Source organism: Ranitomeya imitator, chromosome 1, assembly GCF_032444005.1.
Source record: "Ranitomeya imitator isolate aRanImi1 chromosome 1, aRanImi1.pri, whole genome shotgun sequence".
Classification (NCBI taxonomy): Eukaryota; Metazoa; Chordata; class Amphibia; order Anura; family Dendrobatidae; genus Ranitomeya; species Ranitomeya imitator.
In genome coordinates this window covers 974,405,840-974,424,438 of record NC_091282.1, presented here as the reverse complement: position 1 = coordinate 974,424,438, position 18,599 = coordinate 974,405,840, and the positions used below count along the sequence as shown (strand labels likewise).

The 18,599-nt window shown below is 41.8% G+C and overlaps 1 protein-coding gene across 1 annotated transcript in view; it reads left to right on the top strand.

Moving 5' to 3' along the window:
* The window catches only part of MCUB (mitochondrial calcium uniporter dominant negative subunit beta), a 174,186-nt gene extending 158,677 nt beyond the window's left edge, over nt 1-15,509 (top strand). Inside the window, exons 2-8 of the mRNA XM_069743861.1 lie at nt 1,984-2,053; nt 3,816-3,986; nt 4,981-5,088; nt 10,196-10,356; nt 12,289-12,492; nt 14,053-14,169; nt 15,318-15,509. Coding sequence (XP_069599962.1) covers nt 1,984-2,053; nt 3,816-3,986; nt 4,981-5,088; nt 10,196-10,356; nt 12,289-12,492; nt 14,053-14,169; nt 15,318-15,395 — 909 coding nt within the window. The 3' untranslated portion in view covers nt 15,396-15,509. The remainder of the gene's footprint in view (nt 1-1,983; nt 2,054-3,815; nt 3,987-4,980; nt 5,089-10,195; nt 10,357-12,288; nt 12,493-14,052; nt 14,170-15,317) is intronic.
* Nucleotides 15,510-18,599: the final 3,090 nt, after the last annotated feature.

Genomic DNA, 18,599 nt, shown 5'->3' with positions numbered 1-18,599 from the left:
CGTTTTTTTTGCAGAAAAAAATGCATCATGTGCACAAAAATTGCGGAATGCATTCTAAATGATAGGATGCATATGTATGCGTTTTTATAGAGTTTTTATCGCAAAAAATGCAAAAATTCATGAACGTGTGCACATACCCTCATAGTACATAATATAACATCTACTAAACGGAGTCTGGGCTCTCATAACAAAACCTAGAATAAGCGACACAATATCCTACACATGGGGTAAGTGACATAGAAATGTAGTGTATATATAGTTCTCCTTATTTGCTAATTGGAGATATTTGCTCATATCATTGTTACACTTGCTACATATTGGACAAGTTTTTGGAGATGGAAATACCCCTTTAAGTCTACCTTCAACCTTTAAAAACTATGAAATAAGGTTTTTGTGTAATTGTTTTATTTTTATTTTTCCTTCATATCGCTATCTGTATTGAAAAAAAAGTTAGAATCCTTAGAATTTTCACACTAGCCACAGCCTTATTCCTGATTGCTGTTTTAAAACGCCGATGAAGAATAAGTACCCTTAGCGTCTGCCATTTTAATGCGTATCGGCAGTCACTAAGGGGTTAAAGGGTCAGTATTGACTTTTAGGATTACTACTTCCAGTAGGTGGCACTGGAGTTCCTTCTGTCTTCCTCTCTGAAAGGGCTGCTTACATATTGTCACTCGGGGCATTGCATGGCCACCCTATAACTTGTCACTCCATATTTTATATACTCAAATCTCATGAGCTGGTGCAAAGGTCATTGTGAAGGGAGAGTCAGTTATGATTAACTTCTATTGTGAAGCGCAAATCCTTTGTTATTAGTTGTGTATAGAGGTGTAATCCTGCCTATGATGATAATGCTGCAATGTCATCTGTATAGAACAGGTAGTAAAAGTTTAAAATGGCCACAGTGACCAGTGTGTATGTTTGAGGTGGGCAGGGTGGTAGTCGTGGCGAGGGGCTGCTGTTCTTCCCTGCCCTGGTACCCCACAAATAAAAGATAATGTCCTGTCTGTCTTGTAGTGTGTGTATATTGGAGAACACTCACTGTTCTGTGGACTACGTCCTCTCCACAGTCCCGCTTCCGGAGGCAGGCACACAGTCAAGCACAGACTTCTGATTCCTTTTTTTTTTTTTAAAACTTTACTTCACTTTTTCAGTTCAGTTTTGGTTATCCCCGACCGTTATCGCCTCTTGGAATGTAGTTAAGGCTGGCTCATCCATACCTTTTCCAGGCAAATGGCCTCGGACATGGTGGGATATTTCTCTGAAGTTGGTTGCTGCTGTTCTCATGATGCTGATTCTCGCCGCCTTTTTGTTTCCTAATCTCACTGCTGACCTTCAGCCCACTGACCCTGAACTCCTCCTGCACTACTTCACACAGGGTTAAATCCAACTGTTTCTTACCTTACCATAACTAGCCATTTTCTGGCCTACAGTGCCCTCCACTGCACTTCTCAAATTCCTAGCTGTTCTTACGGTCTTACCTAGTTACTACGCTTGTACTCTAGTTTCCTATAATTACCCTATACTAATGCATTATAATAAAACTCACTTTTAATATTCAACATTAGTCATTCACTTATAAAACTGTACACCTTGTTTTGTCTGCCCAGTGACATATACGTGTATATATAGATATATAGATAGATATATATATATATATATATATATATATAGATATATAGATATATATATATAGATATATAGATATATAGATATATATATATATAGATATATATATATATATATATAGATATATATATATAATAAATATATATATATATATATATATATATATATATATATATATATATATATATATATATATATATATATATATATATATATATATATATGTGATTCTGCAGTTCCCCTGGTTGCCACGTTCTGCTGCAGACAGTAATTGAGTGAGACTGACCTCCTAATTTTCTTTTCGTGATGCCGGTTATTTTCTAGTAAGTAATTTTCCTTTTTCTTGCTTTGTAGGCTAGACATGTGAGACGCAGGTTGCCGCTGTGCACTGGGGTTTTATACAGCACACTGCCGGCCTCTAGTGGTAAGTTACATATACTGCACAAGATACATTGTATTGTTTATTGGGCTGGAACTGCACAATAATGTAATGTACACGGCCTTGCTTATTATTATTATTATTATTATTATTTATTATTATAGCGCCATTTATTCCATGGCGCTTTACATGTGAGGAGGGGTATACATAATAAAAACAAGTACACTAATCTTGAACAATACAAGTCATAACTGGTACAGGAGGAGAGAGGACCCTGCCCGCGAGGGCTCACAATCTACAAGGGATGGGTGAGATTACAGTAGGCGAGGATAGAGCTGGTTGTGCAGTGGTTTTGTCGATTGGTGGTTACTGCAGGTTGTAGGCTTGCCGGAAGAGGTGGGTCTTCAGGTTCTTTTTGAAGGTTTCGATGGTAGGTGAGAGTCTGATATGTTGGGGTAGAGGGTTCCAGAGTAGGGGTGATGCGCGAGAGAAATCTTGTATGCGATTGTGGGAAGAGGAGATAAGAGAGGAATAGAGAAGGAGATCTTGTGAGGATCGGAGGTTGCGTGCAGGAAAGTATTGGGAGAAGAGGTCACAGATGTATGGAGGAGACAGGTTGTGGATGGCTTTGTACGTCATGGTTAGGCTTTTGTACTGGAGTCTCTGGGTAATGGGGAGCCAGTGAAGGGATTGACAGAGGGGAGAGGCCGGGGAATAGCGGGGGGACAGGTGGATTAGTCGGGCAGCAGAGTTTAGAATAGATTGGAGGGGTGCGAGAGTGTTAGAGTGGAGGCCACAGAGCTGGAGGTTACAGTAGTCGAGGCGGGAGATGATGAGGGCATGAACTAGGGTTTTTGCAGATTCTTGGTTTAAGAATGTACGGATCCGTGAAATATTTTTGAGTTGAAGGCGGCAGGAAGTGGAAAGGGCTTGGATATGCAGTTTGAAGGAGAGATCAGCGTCAAGGATTACCCCGAGGCAGCGAGCTTGTGGGACTGGGGAGAGTGGGCAGCCGTTTACTGTAATGGATAAGTTCGTTGGGGGGGGGGGGGCGTCAAAGAAGGTGGTGGCTGGCCCTGGGGGGCGGTAAATGACAGCCAGTTGGAGCATATCATAGCATATCTCATCCCTTCCAGCATTTCACAGGGTATTGCTATCAATAAAGTTGAGATTTATAAGGTTTGTGAATGCACTTTTATGGGATTCAAAAATGATTTGTAGAAAGAATGTCTTGTTTTTCTATTAATTTATTATTATTTATATTGGTTTCATGACCTATTGTCGGCCACCCAGCCTTCTGAAGTTATGCATCATGCCCTTTTTAAAGCCTGGGTGACGGTGATTCCTTTTTTGTGCGATGGTGCCATACTGTTTGCCCATATCTTGAATACAGTGCGTGAATACTTTTGCAATAGCGAGAGACATGATTATGTATACTTGAGCATTATGCTTAGCTAATTAAGAATTGTCAAATCTAAAGGGGCTGCTTACTACTTTGATATTGATGACCTATCAAAAGGAAAGGTTATCAGTATCAGATCTGTGGGCGCCTGACACCAAGGACCCCCCATTAATTAGCTATTACCAGTATTGGCAGCAGCTGGATGTAAGCAGTGTATGGATTGGAGCACAGTAGCTCCATGCACTGATCAGTGGCAGCTCCTGGGTACTGCACAACAGTTTCTATAGTAGTGAAGTCTGGGTGTCAGACCACCACCGATGTGGTATGCATCACTAATACTAATGATACGTCATCAATATCGATCTGGTGGACAACTGCTTTTAGCTTTTCTTATTTTCCTTTTAGATGTGACAGTCCAATACAATCATGGGCTCCCTGTTGTCACTCTCACACTACCATCTCGAAATGAACGCTGCCAGTTTACCATCAAGCCTATGACCACAACCGTGGGGCAGTTTTTTAAGGACATCCAAAAGGAGGACCAAGGAATCGACAAACTAGCTGCCATGTCAACAGGTCACCACTTTTTATTGAGTTGTTATAATATCATTATTTTCCCATGTCATAAAATAGGTCTTTCAATTTATTAACTTGCTGTTGGATTCAAACTAGGTTCTTTTATTTAATCCTCTAGAACGGGAGTGGGGACCCCTTTTTTTTTTTGCTAAGGGCCATTTGGATATTTAGGTCATTTATTTTCCATTTATTCAGATAGGAGCTAGGACTATATGAAGAACAGGGTATTGGTCATAATCTAGTAAAGCATGCTTCATGTTGAAGTTGAATATGGTCGTATTATATCTGGGGTGGGGAACCTTTCTTCTGCCATGGGTCATTTGAATATTTATACCATCCTCCTCAGACCAAGAAGAATGATCAACTTAAAAATGATCCTGCTATTTGGTCAAACATTTAATTAACTCACCCCTGATGTGACGGGTGGAGCTGCTTCACTTTGGTGAGACATGTGAGGTTGGGTGGTATGGATGATTTTGTTGCTACTCACAACTGCTTTTCCAGATGTGCTCCAGTCATTCTAGGTGGTGAGGATTGTAGAGAACTGCATATTCCACATTCCAGTCCAATATGTCAATCTGAACAGTATTTTACGTGTAAATAAGTGGGCTCCACCGGCAGTGGTTTTACATACTGGTATCTCTGAGACCTGCTGGGTTTGTCCAGTCCATGACGTTTCCCTGGGTCTACCTTCCATGCATTCTAGCACAAACCTTCCCTATATTCTAGAAACATTATGAAGTACCTGCTTGTCTAAAAGTTAGATTAAAATGTCTTTTATCTATTTTTGTTTTATCCAATTTTGGCCGATATGTTGCAATCTTTTGCTGGAGATTTCACCCCTTGTATAACATAGGTAGATTTGCTGTACTTTCTCTTGTGTATTCCCCTCTGGAATATATGTGCCTTCTGAGCATACCTTAAGTGGTGTCTTTAATATATTAAGGTTTTTTCTATGACTACACATAAGTCTTGCATCAACCTTTTTCCATAGACGGAACAATGTTCTCCTCTTCCACACTGATGAATGTCTTACTGAAGAATGACTTCCAGCTAGTTCTAAACAAATCAACACATCACGTCAGTCCACCACCCCCCATGGGTAAGCGATGGAGTAACTGAAAATTCAGTGTTCATTTCTTAATATATACTTGCATGCCTGCCACTCTATTCAGTATCCATAGAGTAAATGATAAATACATTGGTGCCATACTCTGCTCTCCCGCAGTCCCATAGACTTTTAATAATGCTCAATCTCTGCTCCATTCAAGCTCCTCTTTACTGCAATGAGGACATGGGGCCCCCAACATAGTGATTATTGGAGTCCCATCTAGCATAGCATTTCCTAACTATGCTGTGGCTAGTTCATAAATATCCATCGTGGAATAACCCCTTTAAATGCTTCACAGAATATCATGTACGTGATTACATGGGTGATCCCATGTGGAGGGGCTCATACCGGATACCGGTTATAATAAATTATTGTCATCTGTCTCTATCTATGGCAGCTGGGCCTCCTGAAGGGCCCCGTCACCACTATCCTGGCGCTCATCTGAAGTTCAGCTATGTGCTGAGCTGGAAAGGGACCTAGATTTACACTAAGGGCTCATACCCATCACTGTAAAAAAAACAAAAACGGTATGATATCGATCCAGAAAAGTGGGACAAGTGTCATGCCATTTTCATGCAAGTACAATGTGATTTTTTTCAACGGAGCATCCATATGACATCCGTAATAGATGCGTAAGCAAACAGGATGCAATGCGTTTTTTTTCTCTGCAACTATTATTCTGCATTCATTTACAGGACCATTTACCGTGTTCTGTGCTACAGAATGGTAATGTGTTTGTAAAAATCGGACGGCACACGGATGGTCCGGCTGCCGTCCATTTTTTTTTTTCTCGCACCCATTGAACTGTATTGACAAATCTCGCCCTACATACGAGAACAATCTCCGCATGCTGCAATTTTTCGCAGTCCAATTTCAGCTGAGAAATAAATCGCAGATGATCAGGAACTCGTAGATTAACATTGGTCTGAGTGCAATCCGAATTTTTTTTTTTTTAATTGGATTGCACTCGTCCGTTTTTCTGGCAGATGAGTGTGAGCTGACTACATTACTGTGGTAGTATAAGCAATCTGGCAATCACAGGTGCAAGTACCCTATATGGCCTAAAAAATAAATATATACAGATCCTTCTCAAAAAAGTAGCATATAGTGTTAAATTTCATTATTTACCATAATGTAATGATTACAATTAAACTTTCATATATTATAGATTCATTATCCACCAACTGAAATTTGTCAGGTCTTTTATTGTTTTAATACTGATGATTTTGGCATACAACTCCTGATAACCCAAAAAACCTGTCTCAATAAATTAGCATATCAAGAAAAGGTTCTCTAAACGACCTATTACCCTAATCTTCTGAATCAACTAATTAACTCTAAACACATGCAAAAGATACCTGAGGCTTTTATAAACTCCCTGCCTGGTTCATTACTCAAAACCCCCATCATGGGTAAGACTAGCGACCTGACAGATGTCAAGAAGGCCATCATTGACACCCTCAAGCAAGAGGGTAAGACCCAGAAAGAAATTTCTCAACAAATAGGCTGTTCCCAGAGTGCTGTATCAAGGCACCTCAATGGTAAGTCTGTTGGAAGGAAACAATGTGGCAGAAAACGCTGTACAACGAGAAGAGGAGACCGGACCCTGAGGAAGATTGTGGAGAAGGACCGATTCCAGACCTTGGGGAACCTCAGGAAGCAGTGGACTGAGTCTGGTGTGGAAACATCCAGAGCCACCGTGCACAGGCGTGTGCAGGAAATGGGCTACAGGTGCCGCATTCCCCAGGTAAAGCCACTTTTGAACCATAAACAGCGGCAGAGGCGCCTGACCTGGGCTACAGAGAAGCAGCACTGGACTGTTGCTAAGTGGTCCCAAGTACTTTTTTCTGATGAAAGCAAATTTTGCATGTCATTCGGAAATCAAGGTGCCAGAGTCTGGAGGAAGACTGGGGAGAAGGAAATGCCAAAATGCCTGAAGTCCAGTGTCAAGTACCCACAGTCAGTGATGGTGTGGGGTGCCATGTCAGCTGCTGGTGTTGGTCCACTGTGTTTCATCAAGGGCAGGGTCAATGCAGCTAGCTATCAGGAGATTTTGGAGCACTTCATGCTTCCATCGGCTGAAATGCTTTATGGAGATGAAGATTTCATTTTTCAGCACGACCTGGCACCTGCTCACAGTGCCAAAACCACTGGTAAATGGTTTACTGACCATGGTATTACTGTGCTCAATTGGCCTGCCAACTCTCCTGACCTGAACCCCATAGAGAATCTGTGGGATATTGTGAAGAGAAAGTTGAGAGACGGAAGACCCAACACTCTGGATGAGCTTAAGGCCGCTATTGAAGCATCCTGGGCCTCCATAACATCTCAGCAGTGTCACAGGCTGATTGCCTCCATGCCACGCCGCATTGAAGCAGTCATTTCTGCCAAAGGATTCCCGACCAAGTATTGAGTGCATAACTGAACATTATTATTTGTTGGTTTTTTTGTTTGTTATTAAAAAACACTTTTATTTGATTGGATGGGTGAAATATGCTAATTTATTGAGACAGGTTTTTTGGGTTATCAGGAGTTGTATGCCAAAATCATCAGTATTAAAACAATAAAAGACCTGACAAATTTCAGTTGGTGGATAATGAATCTATAATATATGAAAGTTTAATTGTAATCATTACATTATGGTAAATAATGAAATTTAACACTATATGCTAATTTTTTGAGAAGGACCTGTATACCGTATATACTCAAGTATAAGCCTAGATTTTCAGCCCACTTTTTGGGGCTGAAAGTCCCCCTCTCGGCTTATACTCGAGTCATACCTGGGGGTCGGCAGGGGAGGAGGGGCGGGGGCTGCCTAGTTATACTTACCTACTCCCGGCGCGGTCCCTGCAGGTCCCTGCTTCTTCCAGCGCTGCAGATTCTTCCTGTACTGAGCGGTCACATGGTACCGCTCATTACAGTCATGAATATGCGGCTCCACCTCTCATAGAGGTGGAGCCGCATATTCATGACTGTAATGATCGGTAACTGTGACCGCTCAATACAGGAAGAAGATGCAGCACCGGGGAGGAAGCAGGGACCTGCAGGGACCGCGCCAGGAGCAGGTAAGTATACGGGGAGGGGAAGGCTGCGCGATATTTACCTGCTCCTCGTTCCGGTGCGGCTCAGTCTCTAGCGTCCTCTGGCTGTGACGCTCAGGTCGGAGGGTGCGGTGACGTGGTCAGTGCGCGCCCTCTGCTGAGCGTCAGTGCTGGAGATGGAGCCGCACGAGGAGCAGGTAAATATTGAAAGCGCCGGCGTCCTGAGTGAAGAGAGGTGAGTATGTGATTTTTTTTATTGCAGCAGCAGCAGCAGCATTGTATATGGCACAGCTTTATATGGAGCATCTATGGGGGCCATAATGAACGGTGCAGAGCATTATATATGGGGCACAGCTTTATATGGAGCATCTATGGGGCCATAACGAACGGTGCAGAGCATTATATATGGCACAGCTTTATATGGAGCATCTATGGGGCCATAATGAATGGTGCAGAGCATTATATGTGGCACAGCTTTATATGGAGCATCTATGGGGCCATAATGAACGGTGCATAGCATTCTATGTGGCACAGCTTTATATGGAGCATCTATGGGGCCATAATGAACGGTGCAGAGCATTATATATGGCACAGCTTTATATGGAGCATCTATGGGGCCATAATGAACGGTGCAGAGCATTATATATGGGGCACAGCTTTATATGGAGCATCTATGGGGCCATAACGAACGGTGCAGAGCATTATATATGGCACAGCTTTATATGGAGCATCTATGGGGCCATAATGAATGGTGCAGAGCATTATATGTGGCACAGCTTTATATGGAGCATCTATGGGGCCATAATGAACGGTGCAGAGCATTATATATGGCACAGCTTTATATGGAGCATCTATGGGGCCATAATGAACGGTGCAGAGCATTCTATATGGCACAGCTTTATATGGAGCATCTTATGGGGCAATAATGAACAGTATGCAGCATTATATGTGGCACAGCTTTATATTCAGCATCTTATGGGGCAATAATGAACAGTATGCAGCATTATATGTGGCACAGCTTTATATAGAGCATCTTATGGGGCAATAATGAACGGTATGGAGCATCTATTTTTATTTTTTAAATTCACCGGTAGCTGCTGCATTTCCTACCCTAGGCTTATACTCGAGTCAATAAGTTTTCCCAGTTTTTTGTGGCAAAATTAGGGGGGTCGGCTTATACTAGGGTCGGCTTATACTCGAGTATATACGGTATATATTATACAGAAATTCAAATCACCCCCTTTACTCCCACTCAAAATAATAAAAAAAAAAGGTGAGAAATAAATTTAAACCGCATTTATAAAAGTCCAATCTCTCAAAATCTAAAGGTTGTTAAACCCATCTGTAAACGCTGCAATCAGAAAAAGATAGAGCCAGAAATGCTATTTTTTTTGGTCGCCACTCCTTTCTATAATAATGCAAGAAAAACAGATCAAAATATCATAACTCAAAAAATTGTTTAAAAATGGTACTATATCAATTAAACCATTCATCACGCAAAAAACAAGTTCAATCAATAGAAAAATACAATTTGATGGGACTCCGAACATGGCAAGACAAACTAATGTTGTTTTTTTTTTAACATTTTTTTCTCTCCACATTTTTGTACAAGTTTGTATGGTCGTGATCGTACTGACATGGACAGTCAAAAAAGCAATGGCAGAGTTGCAATCTTACCAACATTTGGATTTTTGTTCCAGTTTTCTGTATGTTGTATCATGCAGTTAATGGTGTCATTTAATATTTACAACTCGTCCTGCAAGAAACAAGCCATCATATGAATGTGGATGGGAAAATTAAAAAAAAAAAAAAAAAAAAAAGGTTATGGCTCAAGGAAGAAGAGGAGGAAAAAATGAAAGCATAAAAACGAAAATTGTCTGCAGAGGGAATCTTTACTGCTGCTTTTCATTCCAAATGTATTGTACCTGTTGTCTATCATCTTGAGATGATAAAAGAAAATAAGATATATGTTGATATACAACAGCTACAACACATTTAGATATAATTAATATTTTTTTTATTTTACAAGATCGTTTTTTCCCTTGTTGTATATTTAGAAAATCTTCAGACTGAGTGCTCTGAACAACTGGACCCAATTAAATGCATGGTTCATGACTTGCATACCGTTTTCTACTATGACGAATATCTGCTCCGTAAAGAGCAAAAGTTCATCCAGAAGTTGGAAAACTTGAGGGAAGAGCTGCTGCCACTAGAGGAGGTCAGTAAATGTCTCTAATCTAAACTTTACAGTTTTACGATGGTCATAAAGCAAGATGTTTTAAGAGAATATATTGTGAGCACATAATGGTAAATGTTTTCTTCTATTTCTGAAAAAAAAAATCCTGAAAGCATTTTATGTGGAGACACAGCATTGTATCTTAATTAACCAGATGTCTATTTTTAGCAAGCCAGAAAGAATAGACATTTATCTATATGTTGACTTTGAATTTGTGTTTCTTTCTGGTTGGTCAAGAAAACAGACTTTTGCTCGTGTAAGCCTGTAATATTGCTTTGTAAGTTGACATTTGATGTAACATACTGTGCTGTTATCCTGGATGACTAGTTTGCTGATATGCTAATTATACATTGCCCATGTCAGCTAGTTTGTTGGCATTCAAAACAGGTGAGGAAAATCTATGCAAGTAGATTACATAATCAAACAATGTGAGTTGATCTTATCAGCATTACCTGTAAATACTGAATGAAGGACACTTGTTAATTATAAAAAGAAGTTATATGCCTCTGGAGAGAGAGAGACCTTCACCAGCGCCTGCGCTCTGCAATTATTTCTCGGGAATGCGCCGTGCACGCTGCCCTGGAACTTATATCAAGTGATGTAAGTAGATCACGCCTGCACACAGCGCCAGATTCCCAGACCCCCAGTATGTATAAATGATAACACACTGTGGGGCGGGATCTTGGGCCTCCGCTACACGCCAGCATGATATCAGTACATCAGCTGATGTGAGTTCCAGGGCAGCGCGCACGGCACATGCCCGAAAATGAGAGCACAGCGCGGTTACGTGAGGAAACACTGAGGGGATGATGGACGGCTGCGATGCGGCTGAGTCAGGGGGAGAAAACGTACCCCCCGGACTCCATACAGGTATGGCGCGCAATTTATAAAATATTAATATTAGTGCTGCAGAAAGTGGCTCTTTTACCTTAATAGGCCCTGGGGGGTGACAGGTTCCCTTTAAAGAAAATCTGAATGCTTTTAACAGCAGCTCAGGCAATATGGCCTCACTTTCAAGGGCAGGAAATCAAAAAATACTACCACCAGAAAATTTAAATATCTATTTTTTTGTAATTTGTATCTTTATCTGGTCTTGATTAATTAAACCAAAAAGTCTATGATATTATTTTAAATTAAAACACCATACAGTTCACTACTCCTTATCAATTAAATACACCCTAGAGAAAAAAAACAATGAATAAATAATTAGTAGTAATGCATGAAAAAAAAACATAGGGTTACTCCTCAATCTTATCCTTACCAGTTTTACAGCACGCTGTATTTTTTTTTTATTGGCCTTCGGTCATGTTGTTAGTGCAACTATAAAGCCTTAGGCTGGGTTCACATTACGTTACCCCGGCATAACGCGGTGTAACGTAGTCCGTTAACGCCGCCATTTAGTTCAATGTCGGACGCATCGCTTACACACACCCATTATGGGCGTTTGCCAGCGATGTGCCGTCATTGAGTGACAGACCCTGGGACGCGGGCTGCAGCATTTCCGGGTCAGTCACTGCTAGCGCAGATAGAGCATCTGCTATCTCTATCTGCGCTAGCGCGCTGACATACCGGCACTTGCGTTAACAGCAGCCCGTTAAAGCATGTGTTGAATGGGCTGCTGTTAACGCAATGTGAACCTGGTCTTACTATCTTACTGCTATGGTAAAGGAGCAATTAACACCGGACCTGCTAATCCATGGTATTCCTGGTGAATTCATCTGAGCATAGTTCTAGGAACATTACTCTGACGCTTTGGTCTCATAATTGTGGCATCAGGAACCAGCACTAATTTTACCAATTTTAGATTTTTCCACTGTGTAAATGAAAAAAACTAAAGTAATCTTATCGAAACCACAGACCGCTGTATGTTATGTTATCAACCATTGATCATTGTTTCAATTGACTTTCTTCTAGGTGAAAAAAAATATAATGGCTTTAGCGGAGGCTAGAACTACGCGACTCAAGTGGGTTGGGTTAGCACTGCTATCTACGCAGGGTGGGGCTCTGGCCTGGTTGACTTGGTGGGTCTACTCCTGGGATATCATGGAACCGGTTACTTACTTCATTACCTATGGAAGTGCCATTTCTTTCTACGCCTACTTCCTTCTAACTAAACTGGTGAGTCGTCTATTTTACATTAGCATATGACCCTATTGACAGGTCAGTGTTTCATCGTTTTTTGTAACCTGTGGTGGCCTCAACACTCGGTGATTCTTTCCTTTATGCTGTTTATCTCTGTAGGTTCCCCTCCTGATTTTGGTTTACATATAGTATACTGACCCAAAGTACAAGCCAAATATTGTATGACTAAAGCCTATAGTATATGCCTTTAGAGTGCTGCATAATGAATAATTATTTATTTGGAAGTACAAATTTTAAGATATGGAACCGCCGTAAGAAAAAAGTTTTTCCTAAAAGAATTTCTTCATAGTAAAACTAGAATTGAAAAACCTTCCTGTAACAGAACTGCTAAAATATCATTAGTTATATGCACTGATATTATTCTCTTCTGCCTTTGTTTTATTTCTATTACACCTTTTTTGAGAAGGGACTGCAGGAAGTGTCACAAAATGTTTCTTTTCTTTTCGGCATTTGAATTACCGTATATACTTGTGTATAAGCCTAGTTTTTCAGCACATTTTTTTTTTTTTGTTGGGGAGCAGCAGGTCGCAGAGGTAGGAGCCAGCGGCTGTGGCTAAAGTCTGTGCACGCTGCTAAAGAGAAATGAATATTCACTGCTCTGGCAGTGAATATTAATTTCTGTTATAGCGCGCGCACGGTTACAGCTGCAGCCGCCGGTTTCTAGCACACATCCTACTTACCTTCCCTGCGCGTCCTTGCATCTCGTTCCGACGCCAGTAGCTCTTCCTGCCACTCATTAAGACAATGAATAATCACCTCTCTCTGCATACAAGGACAGGGATGGGGAGCCATGCATACAAGGACAGGGACGGGGAGCCATGCATACAAGGACAGTGACGGGGAGCCATGCATACAAAGACCGGGACGGGGAGCCATGCATACAGGGACGGGGAGCCATGCATACAAGGACAGGGACGGGGAGCCATGCATACAAGAACAGGGACGGGGAGCCATGCATACAAGGACGGGGAGTCATGCATACAAGGACGGGGACGGGGAGCCATGCATACAAGAAAAGGATTAGGATCCATGCATACCAGGATAGGAATGAGGAGGCCATGAATACCAGGATAGGGATGAGGGGACAAGGCACACCCGTCTTATTCTCGCGTCAATACATTTTCCCAGTTTTTCGTGGCAGAACTAGGTGCCTCGGCTTATACTCAATCGACTTATACACGAGTATATACGGTACTATAGTGCTTTATATGAATACATACATGTTCTTCCCAGTCTCCTAGGCTAATGGAGAACCCAGGCCATATCCCCTGAATATAGACATCCTAAATAATGCACACCCCTGGCCCATCTAAATAAATATGAAAGGGAGTTCAGGGAGGAGCAACAAAAAAAAAAAAACTATCACAGACACCTTTTAAGAAGTTCCATTGCAATCTACAGGATGCATTATTGTCGGAGGCTGTATACTGTCATATAAATATGAGGAAATGTGGGAAATCAAATGTGTGGCTTTCTAATTACCGAAGAATTGGTGTCTTTGCTGGACTATGTCAGTAATGCATATCTCTGTTGCAGGACTATGTTTATCCAGAAGTCAGTGACCGTCAATTCCTACATATCTTCTACAAAAAAGCCAAAGTGCAGAAATTTGATATTGAGAAGTACAACAGGTTGAAGCATGAGTTTGCAGAGGTTTGTAGTATATTTTATGTAACATTTTTTTTATTTTTTTTTTATATGTTTTTTGTTCTAGACGTGCTGTTATGGATCAGTAACATTTTACTGGATGTTTCACATCTATTTTATACCCTGCCAGATTCATTGCAGAGGACTAAGCCAATAAAATCCAGGCCACTTTTCAGTTCCATTTGGTATATTCTTAGACTCTTCAGTGCTAGATGCTGTTGCCTTTTGATCCGTTCTGTTAGCTAAACATACTGTAAGAGTACTTATGTTTATAACCCATAAGACTCCGCTATGCTATGACTTTCTGTAATGCTACTGATTTTTGCTACATAATCTGACAGCAGCATGAGGTAGGGACAGATAACCTGATTCCAGAAATGCATTACATAAGTTTACTGGGTGCAGCCTTTATAGTCAGTTTTCTCTGCTGCAGTGGTAGCACAGTTGAGAAGCTGAGCTGTGTATAAGGCTACTTTCACACTAGCGTCGTTTTGAAGAAAAAACGCATCCTGCAAAGTTGCCTGCAGGATGCGTTTTTTCTCCATAGACTTTCATTAGCGACGCATTGCGACGGATTGCCACACGTTGCATCCGTCGTGCGACAGATGCGACATGTTTTTGCAGTCCGTCTGGAACTCTGCCCCCTCCTCCCCGGACCTTACAATGGGGCAGCGGATGCGTTGTAAAACTGCATCCGCTGCCCCCATTGTGCTTTTACTTCACAGCATGCGTCGGTACGTACGCACTTCGACGGGCCCTTTGTATAAAGACAGAGACCTGCGCATTAGTACTGGGAGTATGGTTGGACTAGGAGGCATGATCCCTGGTGTCTTGGAATCTCCTGATGATTAAACACTGATTGTATTGAAACAGCAAAAAACACAGCCGAGTGAGTGCACTTGTTTCCAGCATCACCATTAATTATGCTACCTATGAGAATGGTGGTCATTAGTGCTTAGGACATTTCCTACCACGTTGTAATGACATTGGCTTGGTTTAGTATAAGGAACCCTCAGTGTGACACTTGGTGTAGTATGGTGAGGGCTGCACTCAGCACTCTCCCCAGGCAGCTTCAGGTTCTGCTCACATCTGATGATATCAAACACATTTTTAGGTGATAAGTGTCTAACACAATCTTCCCCTTTCTCTCCTAGACTGAGGAAAGCCTAAGGCGGCTGAGAAGTCCAATACAGCTGAAATTACCCATTGAAGAACTACGTGAGCAAGAATAATTTTTTTCATTTTTTATGCAGTAGAGATCATTTTTCATGAAATAATTTTTTTAAATAAACTGGATTCTTTTGGTAACTTCTTGCAGAGATTACAATAAAACATACATGACAGACTTCATTGGTACATTTACTTAGACGTCCACATATCTTTTTTTTTTTTTCTAGTTTTGAGTGTAACGGTGTAATGGAAGACTCATAAGAAACGGACATGAGGACTCTCCATGTTAGGTCTATGAATGATGCTACAAGGTGCTATAGGAGTGGTCTGGCTTAGAAAATCTAGTTTCAAAAATGCTTCTAAGGAATTCTGAGTTAATGGAAATATTTTCCTCAACCCTTATACCCATCTATTAGCCAGAGCTAAAAGCTGCTACAAAGGGTATGTGTCTCCTGAGGACCCACCATTCCTGACAGTACTCAGGCAACCCACTGCATTTAATAAGAGCTGTATAATACTTTATAAGGGTCCAATTCCCTTTTAACACCACCACATGGAAAATAGACGCTCCCACCATTTACATCTAGGGGTCTTGGATGGCAATAAAATACCCAGTGATCTTACAGTGGCCATTTGATGTCTACACATGGACTGTCCCTTTAACCCCTTTACCCCCAAGGGTGGTTTGCACGTTAATGACAGCCAATTTTTACAATTCTGACCACTGTCCCTTTATGAGGTTATAACTCTGGAACGCTTCAATGGATCCCGGTGATTCTGACATTGTTTTCTCGAGACATATTGTACTCTGAGCAGGCGCTGGTAAGCCACCTCCCTGCAGGACCTGGATGCAGCCCCGTGGCCATTTTGGATCCGGGGCCTGCAGGGAAGAGACGCTCAGTACAAAGTGAGCACATCGCCTTCTACCGAGGGTCTCAGGGAAGCCCGCAGGGAGCCCCCTCCCTGCGCGATGCTTCCCTATGCCCCTTGAACGGTGCGATCATGTTTGATCGCGGTGTGCCGGGGGTTATTGTGCCGGGGGCGGTTCGTGACGGCTCCTGTCATAGTGCCGGATGTCAGCTGCAATAGTCAGCTGACACCCAGCCGCGATCGGCTGCGCTCCCCCCGTGAGCGCAGCTGATCGCGCTGGACGTACTATTCCGTCACTGGGAATTAAGTCCCAGGTCACCTTGATGGGATAGTACGTCCAATGGGATTAAGGGGTTAACCCCTTCATGACCCCAGCTGTTCGGTTTTGCGTTTTCGTTTTTCGCTCCCCTCCTTCCTAGAGCCATAACTTTTTTTTAATTTTTCCATCAATATGGCCATGTGAGTGCGTATTTTTTGCGGGACAAGTTGTACTTTTGAAAGACATCATTGTTTTTTGCATGTCATGAACTAAAAAACAGGAAACAAATTCCAAGTGCGGTGAAATTGCAAAAAAGTGTAATCCCACACTAGTTTTTTTTGTTTGGCTTTTTTGCTAGGTTCACTAAATACTAAAACTGACCTGCCATTATGATTCTCCAGGTCATTACGAGTTCATAGACACCAAACATGTCTAGGTTATTTTTTATCTAAGTGGTAAAAAAAAAAATCCAAACTTTGCTAAAAAAAAATAAATGGTGCGATTTTCCGATACCTGTAGTGTCTCCATTTTTGGTGCAGATATGTTCTTTTGATCGCCCATTATTGCATTTTAATGCAATGTTGCGGTGACCAAAAAACCTTATTCTGGTGTTTCAAATTTTTTTCTCTCTAAGCTGTGTAGCGATCAGGTTAATCCTTTTTTTCATTGATAGATTGGGCGATTCTGAATGCGGCGATACCAAATATGTGTATATTTGATTTTTTTGTTTTATTTTGAATGGGGCGAAAGGGGGGTAATTTAAACTTTTATTTTTTTTTCATATTTTTTTTAAAAACTTTTTTTTTACTTTTGCCATGATTCAATAACCTCCATGGGAGGCTAGAAGCTGGCATAGCCTGATCGGCTCTGCTACATAGGAGTGATGCAAAACAGCTGACATCTCCCAGCTTTGATGTGGGCTCATCGCCGGAGCCCACATCAAAGCAGGGGATCTGACCTCGGACGTAATACACTGTGTGCAGAATTATTAGGCAAGTTGTATTTTGATCACATGATACTTCTTATACATGTTGTCCTTCTCCAAGCTGTTCAGGCTTGAGAGACAACTACCAATTAACTAAATCAGGTGATGTGCATCTCTGTAATGAGGAGGGGTGTTGTCTAATGACAACAAAACCCTATATAAGGTGTGCTTAATTATTAGGCAACTTCCTTTCCTTTGGCAAAATGGGTCAGAAGAGAGATTTGACGGGCTCTGAAAAGTCCAAAATTGTGAGATGTCTTGCAGAGGGATGCTGCAGTCTTGAAATTGCCAAACTTTTGAAGCATGATCACCGAACAATCAAGCGTTTCAGGGCAAATAGCCAACAGGGTCGCAAGAAGTGTGTTGGGCAAAAAAGGCGCAAAATAACTGCCCATGAATTGAGGAAAATCAAGCGTGAAGCTGCCCAGATGCCATTTGCCAACAGTTTTGCCATATGTCAGAGCTGCAACGTTACTGGAGTAACAAAAAGCCCAAGGAGTGCGATACTCGGTGACATGGCCAAAGTAAGGAAGGCTGAAAAACGACCACCTTTGAACAAGAAACATAAGATCTTTCTTGGCCCAGTTTAGATGTTTTAAGACTGACTTTTCAAAGGTTTTATGGACTGATGAAATGAGGGTGACTCTTGATGGGCCAGATGGATGGGCCAGAAGCTGGATCAGTAAAGGGCAGAGAGCTCCACTCCGACTCATACGCCAGCAAGGTGGAGGTGGGGTACTGGTATGGGCTGGTATCATCAAAGATGAACTTGTGGGTACCTTTTCGGGTTGAGGTTGGAGTGAAGCTAAACTCCCAGACCTACTGCCAGTTTCTGGAAGACAACTTCTTCAAGCAGTGGTACAGAAAGAAGTCGGTATCGTTCAAGAAAAACATGATTTTCATGCAGGACAATGCTCCATCACATGCCTCCAACTACTCCACAGCGTGTCTGGCCAGTAAAGGTCTCGAAGAATAAAAAATAATGACATGGCTTCCTTGTTCACCTGATCTGAACCCCATAGAGAACCTGTGGTCCCTCATAAAATGTGAGATCTTCAGGGAGGGAAAACAGTCCACCTCTCGGAACAGTGTCTGGGAGGCTGTGGTGGCTGCTGCACGCAATGTTGATCGTAAACGGATCAAGCAACTGAC